The following is a 14,068-nucleotide window of genomic DNA, read 5'->3' as shown; positions in this document are numbered from 1 at the left end:
AGAAAGATGTTATATTACATTGTTAGTTACTTAATATCGTTTCTAGGTGAGCAGAAGCTTGTCCCTAAGGATCTCGCTGCACCAGCACCTATCTGAGATTAAGATGCAAGAAATACTTGCAATCAAACCAGTTTAATTCATGTATATTTGTACAATTTGTATAAAAAAAAAAAGAAAAAAGAAAAATAGGTACTTGCAGACATTAACATAAAGACCAAACAATATTTTCTATTTATTTAAAAAGCTTTAAACATACAGAAGCAAACCCCTAATTATAAATGCATCATTATGCATAGATTTTACTGTTTACACCATACTGCTGGCTGCTTTTAATTTTCATCCAGGAATCTATTTAAACTCCAAGAATTCTTAAACATTCCTCTGAGCTTCCTGGCCTCAGAACTGCTGTCTATCTTATCAAGTCATTGACCTCCAGCTGAAAACATTGCTCTAAAAAAAGAAAAAGTCAGATCTTTAATAAACAATTAAAAGTGCATTAACTGTAGAATTGTTTAATTTCATAAATGTTTAAACAAGTCAGTGAAAAACACCACCCTGTGAATTAGCTTTTTGCATTATTGATTGTAAAGTATCTTTTTAATAAGATTTTGATATTGCAAACTTTAGTCTTTTCTATTTTATTTTGCGCAACTGTTCAGTCGCACGATGTGTAGTATTCCTGAAATACCCACTGCAGTACATTAAACACTATTTTACATTTTTTAACTGTGTATACAATGCTCTTGCTGTATATCCCCGTTCCTTCTTACAACAAAATAATTTAGCTCAATGAACAGAAGCCCACTTCTAAAAGGTGTTTTAGTTTGTCTTGTATTTTGCAGGAGACAAATGCCTATTTCATTCTAAACAAATTCAAAAGAACGTAACTTCCCGGTAGCTAAAAACTAGGGTTGGTTTGTGGTTTGGTTTTTTTTTTGCTGTACACAGGTTTAGATAAAAAAAGTGATGGCTATTCTGCTTAAGTGTCCTCGATAAGAGAATACTGCCTCTTACAACATCTATATCCAATTGTATCTATTACTTCAATGATCTCTAGCAAAAAATAATAATCAATGAATGGTTTCATAAACAACAGGTGATTAAAGTAAAGGATTTATTATAATCTGCTTACAGTTGTTTGCAAAGACAGACAGACGTTTTTGCATAAAGATATAAATTGCTTTTTAAAACTAATTTAGTGTGTTTAATTATATGAAGTTTCTGTGAATTATGAATTGTACCAAACCAAGATTAAAAGTAATAAGGTACAAAAATAGGAGCAAACAGACAACAATTTGGACTGGGACAGGCATTTAACAGTGAAGTGTAGAATATGGCTTTGCTGTTTTAATCAAGCAAAGTTACTCTGAGACAGAAAAGGAGGCAGTAACTTTGTTAATATAAAAAGCTGCTGCAGACTGTATTCACCCAGAACCTGGCTTTGAAATTTTCTGGTTTAGACTTAAAAAAAATGGAAATGAAAAGATGGATGTATGACTGTGTCTTTACTGTAAACAACCAGTCTGCATGCTGTGTGTCTCACGTTGGAAGTTTGGCTTTCATATTGCTGTGCAGGTCAGTATTTAAAGATCTGCCTATGAATTAGACTTCCAAAATGCAAATAATATATGTATGTATATATTTATATATAAAAAAACCTCTCTGAATACAGTCTTTACAGGTTACTCATTGCATAAGGCAGGTGTCATTTAAAAAGACAAGTAGCACTGACTGTCTTCAGTGCACCAAAGCGCACCTCAAAATTTGGACTCAGAAAGGGTGTAGAATTCTTAATTCGACCACCATTTAAAAGAAATGCTACATTCTGACCGGCCAAGGGACAAACTAGAGCTCAAAAATACCAGTGGCACCCAGAAAGAACACTATAGATTAGGACTCTGAAAAACTATTCTATTTAAACATGAGCATATGGTAGCAACAGTTGAGCCTCAGAAAAGTTCACCTGTCCTCTATTCTACTCCAAAATTTTGTATTTGCTTATAAATTGTGAAATAGCGAAAATCACCTCAAAATTTTTTTTTCTTGCAGTCTTATTCTAGAGAAAACATTTTTGAGACAAAATCAGACCAACTGAGTTGAACTTGTAGTGTGAACATTTGTCTTCTCAGATGTATTCTGGTTATTACAAAAATGCTTACAAAATTACATACGGCTTTAGTTTATCACTAAAAATTCTACTCAGCTCATCTGCCCTTCTCGGTACCTTACCATCCCGCTCACCAGTACAAATCTGTTCGATATACTTACTGTAATGATCTGCATGTTCCCGTCATCATAATCAGAAACCGCTCTCCCCCATCTGAAATAATAATCTGACCTTTTAAGATGTTTTATGTATCCAGTATTCAAAGGAAAAACAAACAATCTGGGAAACCTTAATAAAAAAAAGAAAACTCATTCAACATCTGATTCGCCCCTGTTCCCCTGAGAGAGAAAGGGAATAGAGGGGAAGAACTCACTAGATCATCAAGCTGGCAAAAGCTTTGGAGAGACCGTAATTTGTCTTGTTAAATGAAACCTTCGTAAAGTGGCAAACGCAACATAGTGTAGTTTCTGACAGAAATATGAAGCAGGATTTCTGAGATGTGCTCAAGTCACGTACGCTTGCAAGCGAGACAAAAGGGAGAAAAATACAGAGGAAAATAGAAAGGCTTAAATACAACCGAAAAGGTTAAGTGTGGTTATTTACAACGGATACTGTAGGATGGTAAATTAGATATGATGCTAAAAAAGGCACAGCTTTCCCTTTCTTAAATACACTGTAAACGGTTCATTATGCATGCAGAACATTTCACTTTACAAAAAAATTACCTTGTTTGTTTAGACAAAGATAGTACTTAAATAGTCTCCAGCAAAATAGAGTTCTTTCAAAAATACTTTCCCATTCATCCTATTAACCATTAAAGATTTTTTTGTCTCATTTACAAAAGTTCCTTACACCTTATTTCAGGTCCTTCACAATTTATACATACAGCAATGTACAGTACAGCAAAAGACTGCAAAAAATTATCTGTAAAGCCAGCACAATAGATACTATAAATTGATACCAGGGCATTTGTTTTCACATCTTATCCTTTTTAATTAAATAGTAAATGGACACTTAACACAGTGTATATCATCTATGATGGGATAACATGGGATAACAAATGCCACAGGTGGGGATAACAGAGTATTCCACACCAAATGTTCTGTTATTACTTTACACATTAGGGTTTGTGTGTGTATATATGTGTGTATATATATAGGTTTTGTTTGTTTTTTTTTTTTTTACAAGAAAAGAATATTAATGCCCCATATTGACTTTACGTTTTATGTGCAAACCAAGGGTAAGCTTTAAAAAGTTCTCATTAGTTCTTGAACCCTTTTAAAACAAGCAAACAATACCAGAAACTACATGGCATATTTAAAACTCCATCTGTTAAAATATCAAAATCAAAGAGTTACTGACTAGATATGGCTTTTCATCCAGAGGAACAGGAACATTTTCTAAGTGTTTTAGGGTTATGGGGTAATTTCCAAACATCTAGGTCTTGCCAAATCCGAGTCAACTGCTTTCCAGTCCCCAAACCCTTCATACGATTTTAGACTATTCAGAACTGCTGAACAAGTGTAAATAGCATGTTTAAAATATGGTTTCTTGGGTCCTTCATGGGTGTGGAATAACACAGGGAAACTTAAGGCAAAGTTCTTCCATTTAAGACATTTTCTATCACTTCCTGTGAAAGTACAGGGGCTTGGCATTCCCAGATTCCACCTTTGGTAGCTGGTCACTGATGATTTCCACCAGCATGGCTGGAAACTCTACTTTCAGTGCCTGAGACTCTCGGAAGGTGTAGAAACAGAATTCCAATAAGTCACTAACAAGCTGAAATGCAGAAAGAAACACTTTTTAGGAAAAACACAGAGGATTTTGCATGCAAACAACAGCTTATTGATAATGGATTACTACCAAGAAATGGCATCTTACAGTCCATTTGCAGGGGTTAAAAAGCAAACAAAAGAACTCAAATCTTGTTAAAAATCAGCTAACTAGGAAAAACTAAGATACCAGAGATTTGATTTTTCAGCGTAACTGCACTTTTCATTTCACTAACAGGCAACTGGCCACCATGAAAACTATATGTATGTAATGTACTCAATGTCTATGAAAATAAAGCCTTCTGCCCAGAGGGTTAGATCAGCCATAAACTATTGTATCTCTAAATTTCAGCTGGATACACGTTCGTTAAATCGTTAACGTCAGTGCACGCTCCAGGGGCCGCAACCTACCACTGCCAGAGCAGCTGATGTTTTTAGCGCAACAACACGACTGCTGTGTCACACTGTAGCATTTCAGGTTTTATAGCATCACAGTCCGTGTGAAACTGTTCCTCTGGTAAAGCACTTCTATTTATCTATGAATGCATGTTTTAATACACACACCCCAAGCTTTTTTCCTGATATTCAGGGAAGTATTTCTTTTTGGAAAAACCCCCAAAGTTCTCTATTTTTGTAGTGGTAGCTAACAGCACACTTCTTTTGCTTTCTCTCAGTAGATTAAGCATAATGCTGAGAATTTTAAAGATAAAAATTTCTAATTAGCTCTTCAATGACAGAGAAGGGAGCTTTGTTCTGTAACACCACACGTCCCGAGTCATCTGTCAGCGCGGGACCACCTCCACCAGCAGAACAAAACCGCACCTTACGCTGCGCCATGGCACTCCTTTGGCTTCCTCTGGGTGGCAGAGGTTTTCCGAGGTGAAACCCTATCACAGTTCTCCCAAATGGCAACTGACAGCCATTTTGTGATCCTAACAAAGGTGGTCTCCAGCTGTAACAGGAATGCGAGCTGAAGTACTAAATGGCATACAGGTACCATGAGCTTTTTGGTGTGCGGAAAAAAATACCGTCAGTCTTCAAAGCACCGATAAATTTAGTCCGCCTACTTCCACCTTGTCTCAAGTTGTGGTGTTCTCATTTGTCAGTTGCAGAGCTTCGTTTTGGTCTACGTGTTATGGGAAGCTTAATCACACTACAAGAATGAACATTAATTTTGGCTTTTGAGCATTTTCATTTGTTTTGTCTCTTGTTTTGTGCTATTTTCTCCACACAAAATTGCAAACTGCAGCTTATCTTTGCTATAAAACAACATGCCGTTAGAGCGAGAGAACTGTGAAGACAAGGCCAGCATCACTGCTCAGGGACTTACTTCTATTTTAATGATAAAAGCATGGCAAGCAAGCTCATGGCTCAACCTACATGCATGCAGGCTTTTGCTGGGTTAGTTTTACATAGTACTTTACTTGTTCATGAACTTCAGTAGCAAGAGAATGTTATTTCAAGACTAGTTTTTTTGGTTGCTGTGATCTAAATGAGTCTCCTAAAGCCGTACTTGTTGGACCCTTTGCAATCTTTAAGAAAAACACAACACAAGTCAGTCAAGAGGCAGAGGCAAGTCAGCTTCTGAGGCACCCATGAATGAAGTGCGTCTAGGTTTCAGTTAGCGTATTAATTTCCATTGCAGCTCACCAAATTACTGCATTGTACAACTGAAGAAAAACTAGAGCCTCTGCTGTTTAAAAATTCAGAAGTTATGCGCAGCTTAATTTTGGTGCCTTATGTCCTCGCAAAGGACTTTTAAACCACTTCTGCTTGTGTAGTTTATCAAACACAAGTTTGTCGTTTCAATTCTTAACTTGTAGAGTTGCACTCCACAGTAAAGCCCGTGTTAAAGATAGAGTAAATAAAAGTGGACTTCCGAAAAGGAAATTAAAAAAAAAACAAAACAAACCAGGCAGCAACAGACTACTGTCCTGTAGCACCATACCTTATTACTTATTTTCAGGACTTTCACAGCTGTTCTTGCAAACATACAAGCCATTTATGAACAACACAGAGAAGTGCTGAGATCACTCGAATGCACGGCTTTCTGCTATTGAGCACTACACGAGTCTGTTTGCTGTTGCTTAGTTCATTCCCGATGATCTGGCATGTTATGAGGCAATGCTAATTAATTAAACAGATGCATGCTAAATAAGTAGCATAGACATAATTTGGTTTCCAAGGGAAAAAAACGCTGATGTTCAAAGGTTTACTTCACCCATTAGGAGGAGGTTGTTTCAGCATATACCGTGTGCCAAAAATATTCCAAACATAACACAAAACCAAACAAAATGAAGGAAAACTGTCTCTTGGTGTAATTGCCACTACCTCCTCCCTGCCTGTGTCATCAAATACCAGCACCTAAGCAAACTAAGCCTTGCACCCCAACACAACCTTGCTAATGACCTGATGAATGGACTGCTTTTCCTAAACTTGAACACGAGTAGTTTCACATCACCGAACGTTACGTGAAGGGGGTTGGGGTCATCTCTGTCACACTGCCAACCATCCTCGCTGTGCTGATGGCTCACCTTCTGTGCAATTCAAGCCAATTCCTGCCTCATCACGCTCGTGTGAAGCCTCTGAATGCAGTGAGACAGGTGTCACAGAAAAACCTACGTGGAACCTATTAATTCTGCCTTAGCAAGCTTTTAGTAGTATCAAATACATACGTATGTCTGGTGAATATGTGGACAAAAGGGGAAATGAAAAATAATAATGTTCATGAAGAGAGGATAATCTGTTCTATACAATAAATGAGTTAGCAGTCCAGTTGGGGAAAACCAGGATGTGATCGGGGTACTATCATAACATAGGACATTGTGGGTCTCACCACAGAGGAGAAAGATTAAGTTTATACAGCAATTTAAAAGAAAATTTAGAACCCCCTATCATGTAATACTTGGGTTTGGAGCCTTAAGGATAATATATATTCTATACCCATTTAGTCTGCTAAAACTTTTGTTCCTCTCTTTCTCAAGCAAAGTGATCAACTTTAACATACTTGACAATAATCAACCGCCTTAAGAAAATGGGAGTATTAGGAAGCACACCGCGTCTGTCACAAGGAACACGGGACTGTGGTCAGGATCTTTTTAACTGCAACCTTAAAAGCTGTGTGGCTTTTGGGGCTGGGAAAGTATTTCTAGCACTAATTTAAAACAAAGAGGAATGAATGCGGGAGGATTGAAGGCCAACTCAGAAGTACTAAAATGTAAACAGTATGATAAGGTCAGCTAGAGAAGGCTGCAAGACCGAGAACTGAGCCACGAGCAGTGCTCTTTTCTGCAGGCGTGTTCTCATACATTTTCAAAGGTACCATCCCCCCCTCCGGCAGCCCAGCAGCCTTGGCATGAAAATGCACCAAAGGGATGAAAAATTCAGGTTCCACAGGCAATGTTAATTTTGAAATTTGAGTACCTGCCTCTGCATCCTAAGCAACATTTGTCTGGTATAGTTTTGATTTATAACAGGTAAATAATTTAGCTAGTCTTTTGCTTTAAAAGAGAAGTTCCCTCTTCAGTAAGGAAATGAAAAAGTTTGCCTTCTTTTGTAACAGACAAGCTCTGTCATTGCAGTGACAGTGACTGATACACCACAGGTTATAAGTGAGGTAACACAAGCTATCCAGCACCTCTGAAGTTGGCTTACAAATTTTCTAGATCAAATATACTTCTGATTGTTCTTCAAAGGCTTGTAAAATCCCTGTGCTCTAAGAACTCCCGACTACATTTTACCTGACCGCTTCTACCCTCTATTTCTGGTCGTTTATATTGGAAATGCTGACACCTCCAGTACAGCAGCGTGAAAGGCAACTCTAATTAAGCAGTGTGAATGAAAGCACCACTGTTTTCACAAGCAGTGCAACAGTGACTAGAAACGTATTTACTTTTACAATCTCCAATTATTTCAGCTACCGAAGCACGCTTCTAAAGAGTTACAGCTTAGCAGAGCGCAGACAGGGCAGCTAAGGCCACAACTAAAATAATTCCCATTTCCTTGGGATGCAACCAGGACATCGTTCTTACCGCTTTAGTAGGTAGTCATTCAACTCTCTTTGGAGCTGTCAATAAAACATGGCTCGGTGCCTTTGACGGCATTGCAAGCCTCCCTCTGCAAGCAGGGGAATCAGGCCAGTGCCGGGGGACAGGAGCTCGGGTACCGCCTGCCCCAGCCAGGCAGTGCCAGGCTTTGCCCAGCTGGGTCCTGGGTATCTCCCAGAACAGAGACTGCAGCCTCCCTGGGCAGGCAAGTACAATTAAATAAATTAATATGAGCTGGGTTGTGGGCATGCAGACACACAGGTCAGAATTATCACGTCCATGTCACCCAGACTGCTGCAAGACATGACAGCTCTTCTGCCGGCAAGTGGATCAGCTGTTAGCTATAACCCTTCACCACTTCAGTCATTAATTATGAAGCTGTCTCTCATCACTACCCTACAGAGAGTGTGCTGCGTTTAAACATTTTCAAGGCTACAGCAGTCTTAGTAATTCTGAGATTTTTACTTAATCAATCTTCGCATTTGTATGCTGTATTAAGCACCTCTAAGAAATAGGAGTATTAATCAAACATCATTTTCTGTTATTAGGGTGGGGTTTCCATAAAATGGACTTTTTCACCCATACTGTTCTTCATAATTAAAAAAATGAATCCTTTAATGAAGTCCCTGAAGTTAATACAGTTACAGTGACCTTTGAGCACTTGCAGAATTTTTTACAGCAAAAAGAATTTATTTCAGTTTGGCAATCTCACCATGCCCTTCTATTTCCAGAAATGGTAAGAAAGAACTGTCTGATTTGCAAGGGTGCACATTTCTGTGCTCAGTTAGTTTTCTGACTTCAAAATCTCTCACAATCTCTGAGTGTGGTATGAAAGCCCACAGTCACTTCTCTATCAGGAGCATCTTTGCGACTAAGCCTACCGATACAGCAATTAAGACAGCAGTAGGGTAACAACACAATGCTGAGTAATTTCTTCCTATTATTAGCTACAGCTATTACTGTCAGAAACCTCAGTGTTCTCATATAAAAATGACACTCCAAAAACTTTCTCTGTCCCTTTCAGGAATGGGTCTCTGCCCGTTTCCTACAGAGCACGGAGTGGGTGTGTGTTGGGAGGAGGCAACCTTGCAGCTCTACACGATGCAACTGCGCAGCCTTGGTGACTACCTGCACCGAGCCAGGCTGCCTGAAAGGACAAGCTGCTGCCCATCAGCTGAGCAGCGGTATTTTGTCTCTTGCTTTCAAAACCTGCGTGTTTCAAACTGCACAGAAGCCAGGAGCCTGCTGCCCTGCTAAGGTAAGAAGCAGCAGCCGAGGCCAGCCAGCCTCCTTTCCCCCGGGCAGCAAAGAGCCCTGGGTGAGTTTGGGACTATTGCAACCTCCTGCTTTTTCCTCTTCACGCTGTGGATACAAAGCTCCTGCTTCACAACTGCTAAGGTTAAGGAAAACCACTGCCAGCCAGGTCTTGATTATTCCATTACCACTATATTCCCTTTTGCTCCCAGTCCTATGAAAATCCCATGACGTAAATTAATTATTACTCTGAGGGCTCAGGAAGTAAATTATCCCCCCCTGGCACGGCTCGCAGGCTGATTCTCAGAGGTACAGATGTCCTTTGGTGCCACAGTGGCTAATTCCTAGCTGCTTATGAAATCTTGAACTCTAACCCAAAGAGTAAAACCTCCCACAAACACGGGGAAAACGAGGTAAGACCAAGGGATGCAGCCTCTGATTACACCTATGCAGCGTATTTACCTCACGCTAGCAAGGAGTAAAAGGTGATAAAATGCATATGGATTAGCCACTAACAGTATCTGACCAGAGCGAGTGTGGAACCTAGTTCTGCCTGGACAGGTGCATTTAATCTGATACAGGAACTGCACTCATTTCTTCAGGTTTTCTTCATAAACATGTGCACACCGAAACCACAGCACTTGACACCTGGACACGACATGGAGGAACCTGAGTCGAACTCATTTTGTATGCTTGGAGGATGCATGCAAACCCGCAGTATCACACACCAGTGAAGCATCCTCAGCCCTTGGCCAGGGTAAATTTTGAGCCAAGTCCCCCTCGCTGTTCTGTTGACAGTGGCGGGGTTCTGCCCTCCTCCAACAAACGCCTATTAACGTGAAGGAGAAGAGATCCAACCATCACAAACTGAGCACGACGACCCTCAGAGTAGCCCACATCTACATTAAGGAGCTGGGAATCAATTTCTCACTTGATAGATGCATATTAGCTGCTGCAACACACACCCATGCACACTCTTACGTACATCGCTGCTGGTTTTGTAGGGGCCACACCAGGAGTAGGGACCGGATCTAGCCTCTGAGTAAACAGAGAAAATGCCTACTCTGAGAATTCAGGCACTGGCACTAAAACAAGGCTCCAAACAGCTCATCAGCAGTGGGACACAACTTTGGCAGATCAGTAGCAGGAGTAAGTGCACCCAAAGGTGTTGGCAACAGCTGAGGGGCTCATCTGCAGCTTTGTATTTGTGGGATTAAGCACCTGCAGAGGCACATTTGCATCCACCACAGCGTGCATTGCAAACCTGCCCCTCGAGGATCTGTGCCCTTCTTCCCACTGTCAGCTTTTTCAGTGAGTGTAATCCTGGCGCTCTCAGCCTATGGAAAGATCCACCTCAGCTATAAAGTATTCCCTTCAGGAACCATAAAAAATTAATTATTCAGCAGCATGAGCCTTAAAGAATTTATTTTTGTTTGGCAGAAAATATCAACAAGCAAATGACAGTGCAGTGCTCTGCCTTGCCAAGACAAGGGGAAGGTTCACATTAGGGTTTAATGTCATGGCATCGAAACAAAAGCCCCCTTAATGCAAAGTCTGTTTAGTATCAGCCAGATTGAAACCAAATTCAGCTTTTGTTCTGCAAACCGCCTAACCATACACTACACTCTCTATATGAAATGAGGCTTGCCATGCAAGATACAACCCTTCCTGCCAAAGCCAACAGGAGATGTTGAGGAGGATCCAAATGAAGTTTTTGATACCATGTGTAGTACATCTGTTTCTAATGTTCCTGCATGCCGTTTGTCTGATCACATAACGCAGTTCACCTACGTCCAAGCGCTGCGTATGCATCTCTCCCTGAAATGCCCACGGCCATTCATGGGCACGAGGCCGAAACCTTTATGTCCTGGGTAGAAAGGCCGGTTGTCCTTGCTACACTATGGTTCTCAACACATAACGCTGCTTCCTGAAAGGATGCACGCAGGCCAGCCACAACACTAGAAATACAATTGCTACAAGAAGGAAGTATGTTGATTACGTTGCTGCCCTCAGTGCTCCCAGAAGATACCCACACTGGGGTCCATCCACACAAGCAAGGCTGAGCCATAGCACAACAGCAAGTAAATGGCCACAACCTATCCTCTCAGTCATCTCGCGCCGTGGGAGAGGAAGGGCGTGCTGCGTAACCAGACTGACGCTGTCGGCCAGCGCCTGCTGTATCAGCAACCACTGCTTCCACACAGCATCATGCAAGTAAAGAGCGTTTTGGTGCACGGCAGCAGTGACGCAAACCACACGGCAGCCTGCAGGCATGCTCCTAAGGCCGACTGCAGGTGTGCGCACACACGCGCACCCACGGGATGGGTTTCGACCTCTTATTTTTCAGTCGCACTTTTGCTGCTTTGAGGCTTTAAGGATCATTAAATAAAGTTGCTGATTTTTTCAAATACTTAAGTGCCTACCTGGCCTTCTTGAAAATTTCTTTTTTCCTCACCTCGGCACTTTTCTACCTGTACATATGTTCGCTGCGTGGATGAATGATTTAGTATACGGAGCAATGTAAAACCATCTTGTTTGGGGTTTTTTTTCTTCCTCATATTATATAAGCCAAGCAGGCTGTAATTTGATATTCCCATGCGCTTTATTTCACGTAGTCCTCAGAAAGACTACTTAAAAATGAGGTCGATGAAAGCAAGTGTGAAGGTGCAAAGGAGCGGTATTTTTTTATTGTTTACTGCTACACTCAGGTAACGCGAACTCCACGAATGACGAGATGCTGCTTTGCTCTGATGGAAAAGCTGGAGGCAGCAGGAGGGCTGAATAAGCATGAATTCTGCACCAGTCCCTTCAGGCTTGCGCTGCAAATGCCAATGCTGCGGCTACAGCAGCAATGTAAACATGGGGCCTCAGCTCCAGTTAGACCGCTCAGCACCAAATATATTCTGATCCTCTAAAATGATAATGGAGTAAGTGAAAAATAGATAGGTGACAGCTGAAAAAGTGTTCTTCCTATACTAAGGAATCAAGCAGAAAATTTGCATTTACATTGACAGAACGGAGAAATTCTGCACTAACAGGCAGTGGGGGGAGAAGAGTAGTTCCCATTTCTCATTAATATTATCACCACTCTAAACTTATTCTGATGGATTTCAAAAACCCAAAAGCAAAAAGTCAGTTTTAAAGAGAAAAAATAAACAAGTGCCTTTGTTGAACAAGTCTCCAATACAATCTCTGAAAGGAAGCACTGTTGTGCAGACAACCAGTCTTTTTAACGGAGAATGCTGACAATGGCACTTTCTTTAAAAAGTCCTTTGTAAGAAAGTGCTCTATTAAAACAAAAGTAATATAAAAACAGCTTAATTAAAAATTAAATAAAATGCAGAGCAGTCTGTTTCCTCTGGTTAGTTCGGCTCCCAATGGTTAATGCTGTGTTTTGGAAAATGTCTGTAGGACACAGTAGCATTCTCAGTAAGTGCGAGTCTGTCATCCAGTCACCTTAACCACACAAACACACCCATTTAAATAACAAATCATAGACACTGCCTATTCTGAAGAGGATCAGAAAACTCCATAAATGCGGGGGTTTGTTATGCTGCCCTGAGGTTCAGATGTGAATATCTTGCAAATGATTTTATCACCCATCCCCTTTCTTTCCACTGAAACACTACAACTTCCTTTGCTGGCACGGAGCAAGTGAAACCCGATCTCTGAAGAATGAGCTATTACTGCAGTACTAATAATACTCTCCCTGCCTCCCACTAAGATTTGCAATGTTTTAATGAACAACAGAACAATATTTGAAAAATAATTCCATATGTACATTCTGTAAACAGACCTCAGGCTCTTATACAGATTTGACCTGAAGTGCACTGTACTGTACTGTCTCCACAAAAATGAAATTTAAGCCGAGTACAAAGAAGTACATTTATATGCAGGCTCTGAAAGCAAGTGCTGAGGGTTTGTCATGCAGCAAAATTACTTCTCTGCCCACCCAGGATGGAGTAGGACAGTCTTCTCCTTTGCTGCAGTTTACCGGTTTTTACTGAGAGGTGATCAGCGCGTGCTGCTGGGCTTCAGCCTCTGCTCACGGGACCCGTCCTCTCTGGTACCCAAACACGACTAAAGGTCACTCTCACTGGCCCCACAAGTCTCCTGTCACTTGCTGCACCGCAGCACAGCTTCAGAGAGGACGGGCGCCGGCCCTGCTGGTCCCAGGCGAGGGGCTGGTGCCCAGGGCACTCTTGGGGGGCACTGGGGAAAACCCCTCAGCTTGAGGAGACCATTACAGCTGGGTCACTGGCTTCCTCTCTGGGGACTCCAGACTCTGTTACGGAGAGCACGGAGATAGACCCCAGCTGCTGCTCAAAGTATCTGGAGAGGTAAATCTCTGCACTTACCATTTTTCTGGCTAGAACCAGGTTGCTCCCAACTCAACAGCTCAACATTACGGATACCCCTTCTGAAATCACGAGCTGGTCCCGTGCACTAGGCACCTACCACAACCCTTCAGAGTCACTCTGGGCTGAGGCATCAACAGCCTGGGTGTTTTGGGACTAAACTTTTAGTTTCCCATGTCATTCATCACATCTCACACCTGATGCATGTAAAACAAACACCTCACACTGGAATGAGACAGGGCGGTAGAAATAACCTAACAATACAGTGAATCTTATACTTGAAAAGCTCAAATAAAGCTTCAAATACCAAAGATGGCTCCAAGGTCTTAATACATCTTTTAAAGTCATCATTACTACAACCCCAGCTGTAAAAGATCACCAGATTAATTCAACATTTATTAGCACATCAGGCATGTTAGATGCGCGATACACTAATCCAGCACCTTTCATTGAGAAGCGACTCGCGGGATACTCTGCGTGGCGCACTCGCGCTGTGTCTAACTTAGGGTCACAGCTAACATTAATCCTCCT

The 14,068-nt window shown here is 41.2% G+C and overlaps 1 protein-coding gene across 1 annotated transcript in view; it reads right to left on the bottom strand.

Moving 5' to 3' along the window:
* Window positions 1–116: 116 nt before the first annotated feature.
* The window catches only part of NR3C2 (nuclear receptor subfamily 3, group C, member 2), a 209,436-nt gene continuing 195,484 nt past the window's right edge, over window positions 117–14,068 (bottom strand). Inside the window, exon 8 of the mRNA XM_009327495.1 lies at window positions 117–3,886. Coding sequence (XP_009325770.1) covers window positions 3,731–3,886 — 156 coding nt within the window. The 3' untranslated portion in view covers window positions 117–3,730. The remainder of the gene's footprint in view (window positions 3,887–14,068) is intronic.

This window comes from Pygoscelis adeliae, unplaced genomic scaffold (assembly GCF_000699105.1).
Source record: "Pygoscelis adeliae isolate BGI_AS28 unplaced genomic scaffold, ASM69910v1 Scaffold157, whole genome shotgun sequence".
Taxonomy (NCBI): Eukaryota; Metazoa; Chordata; class Aves; order Sphenisciformes; family Spheniscidae; genus Pygoscelis; species Pygoscelis adeliae.
Note: the sequence above shows the minus strand (reverse complement) of the source record. Positions and strands in the feature narration are given on the sequence as shown.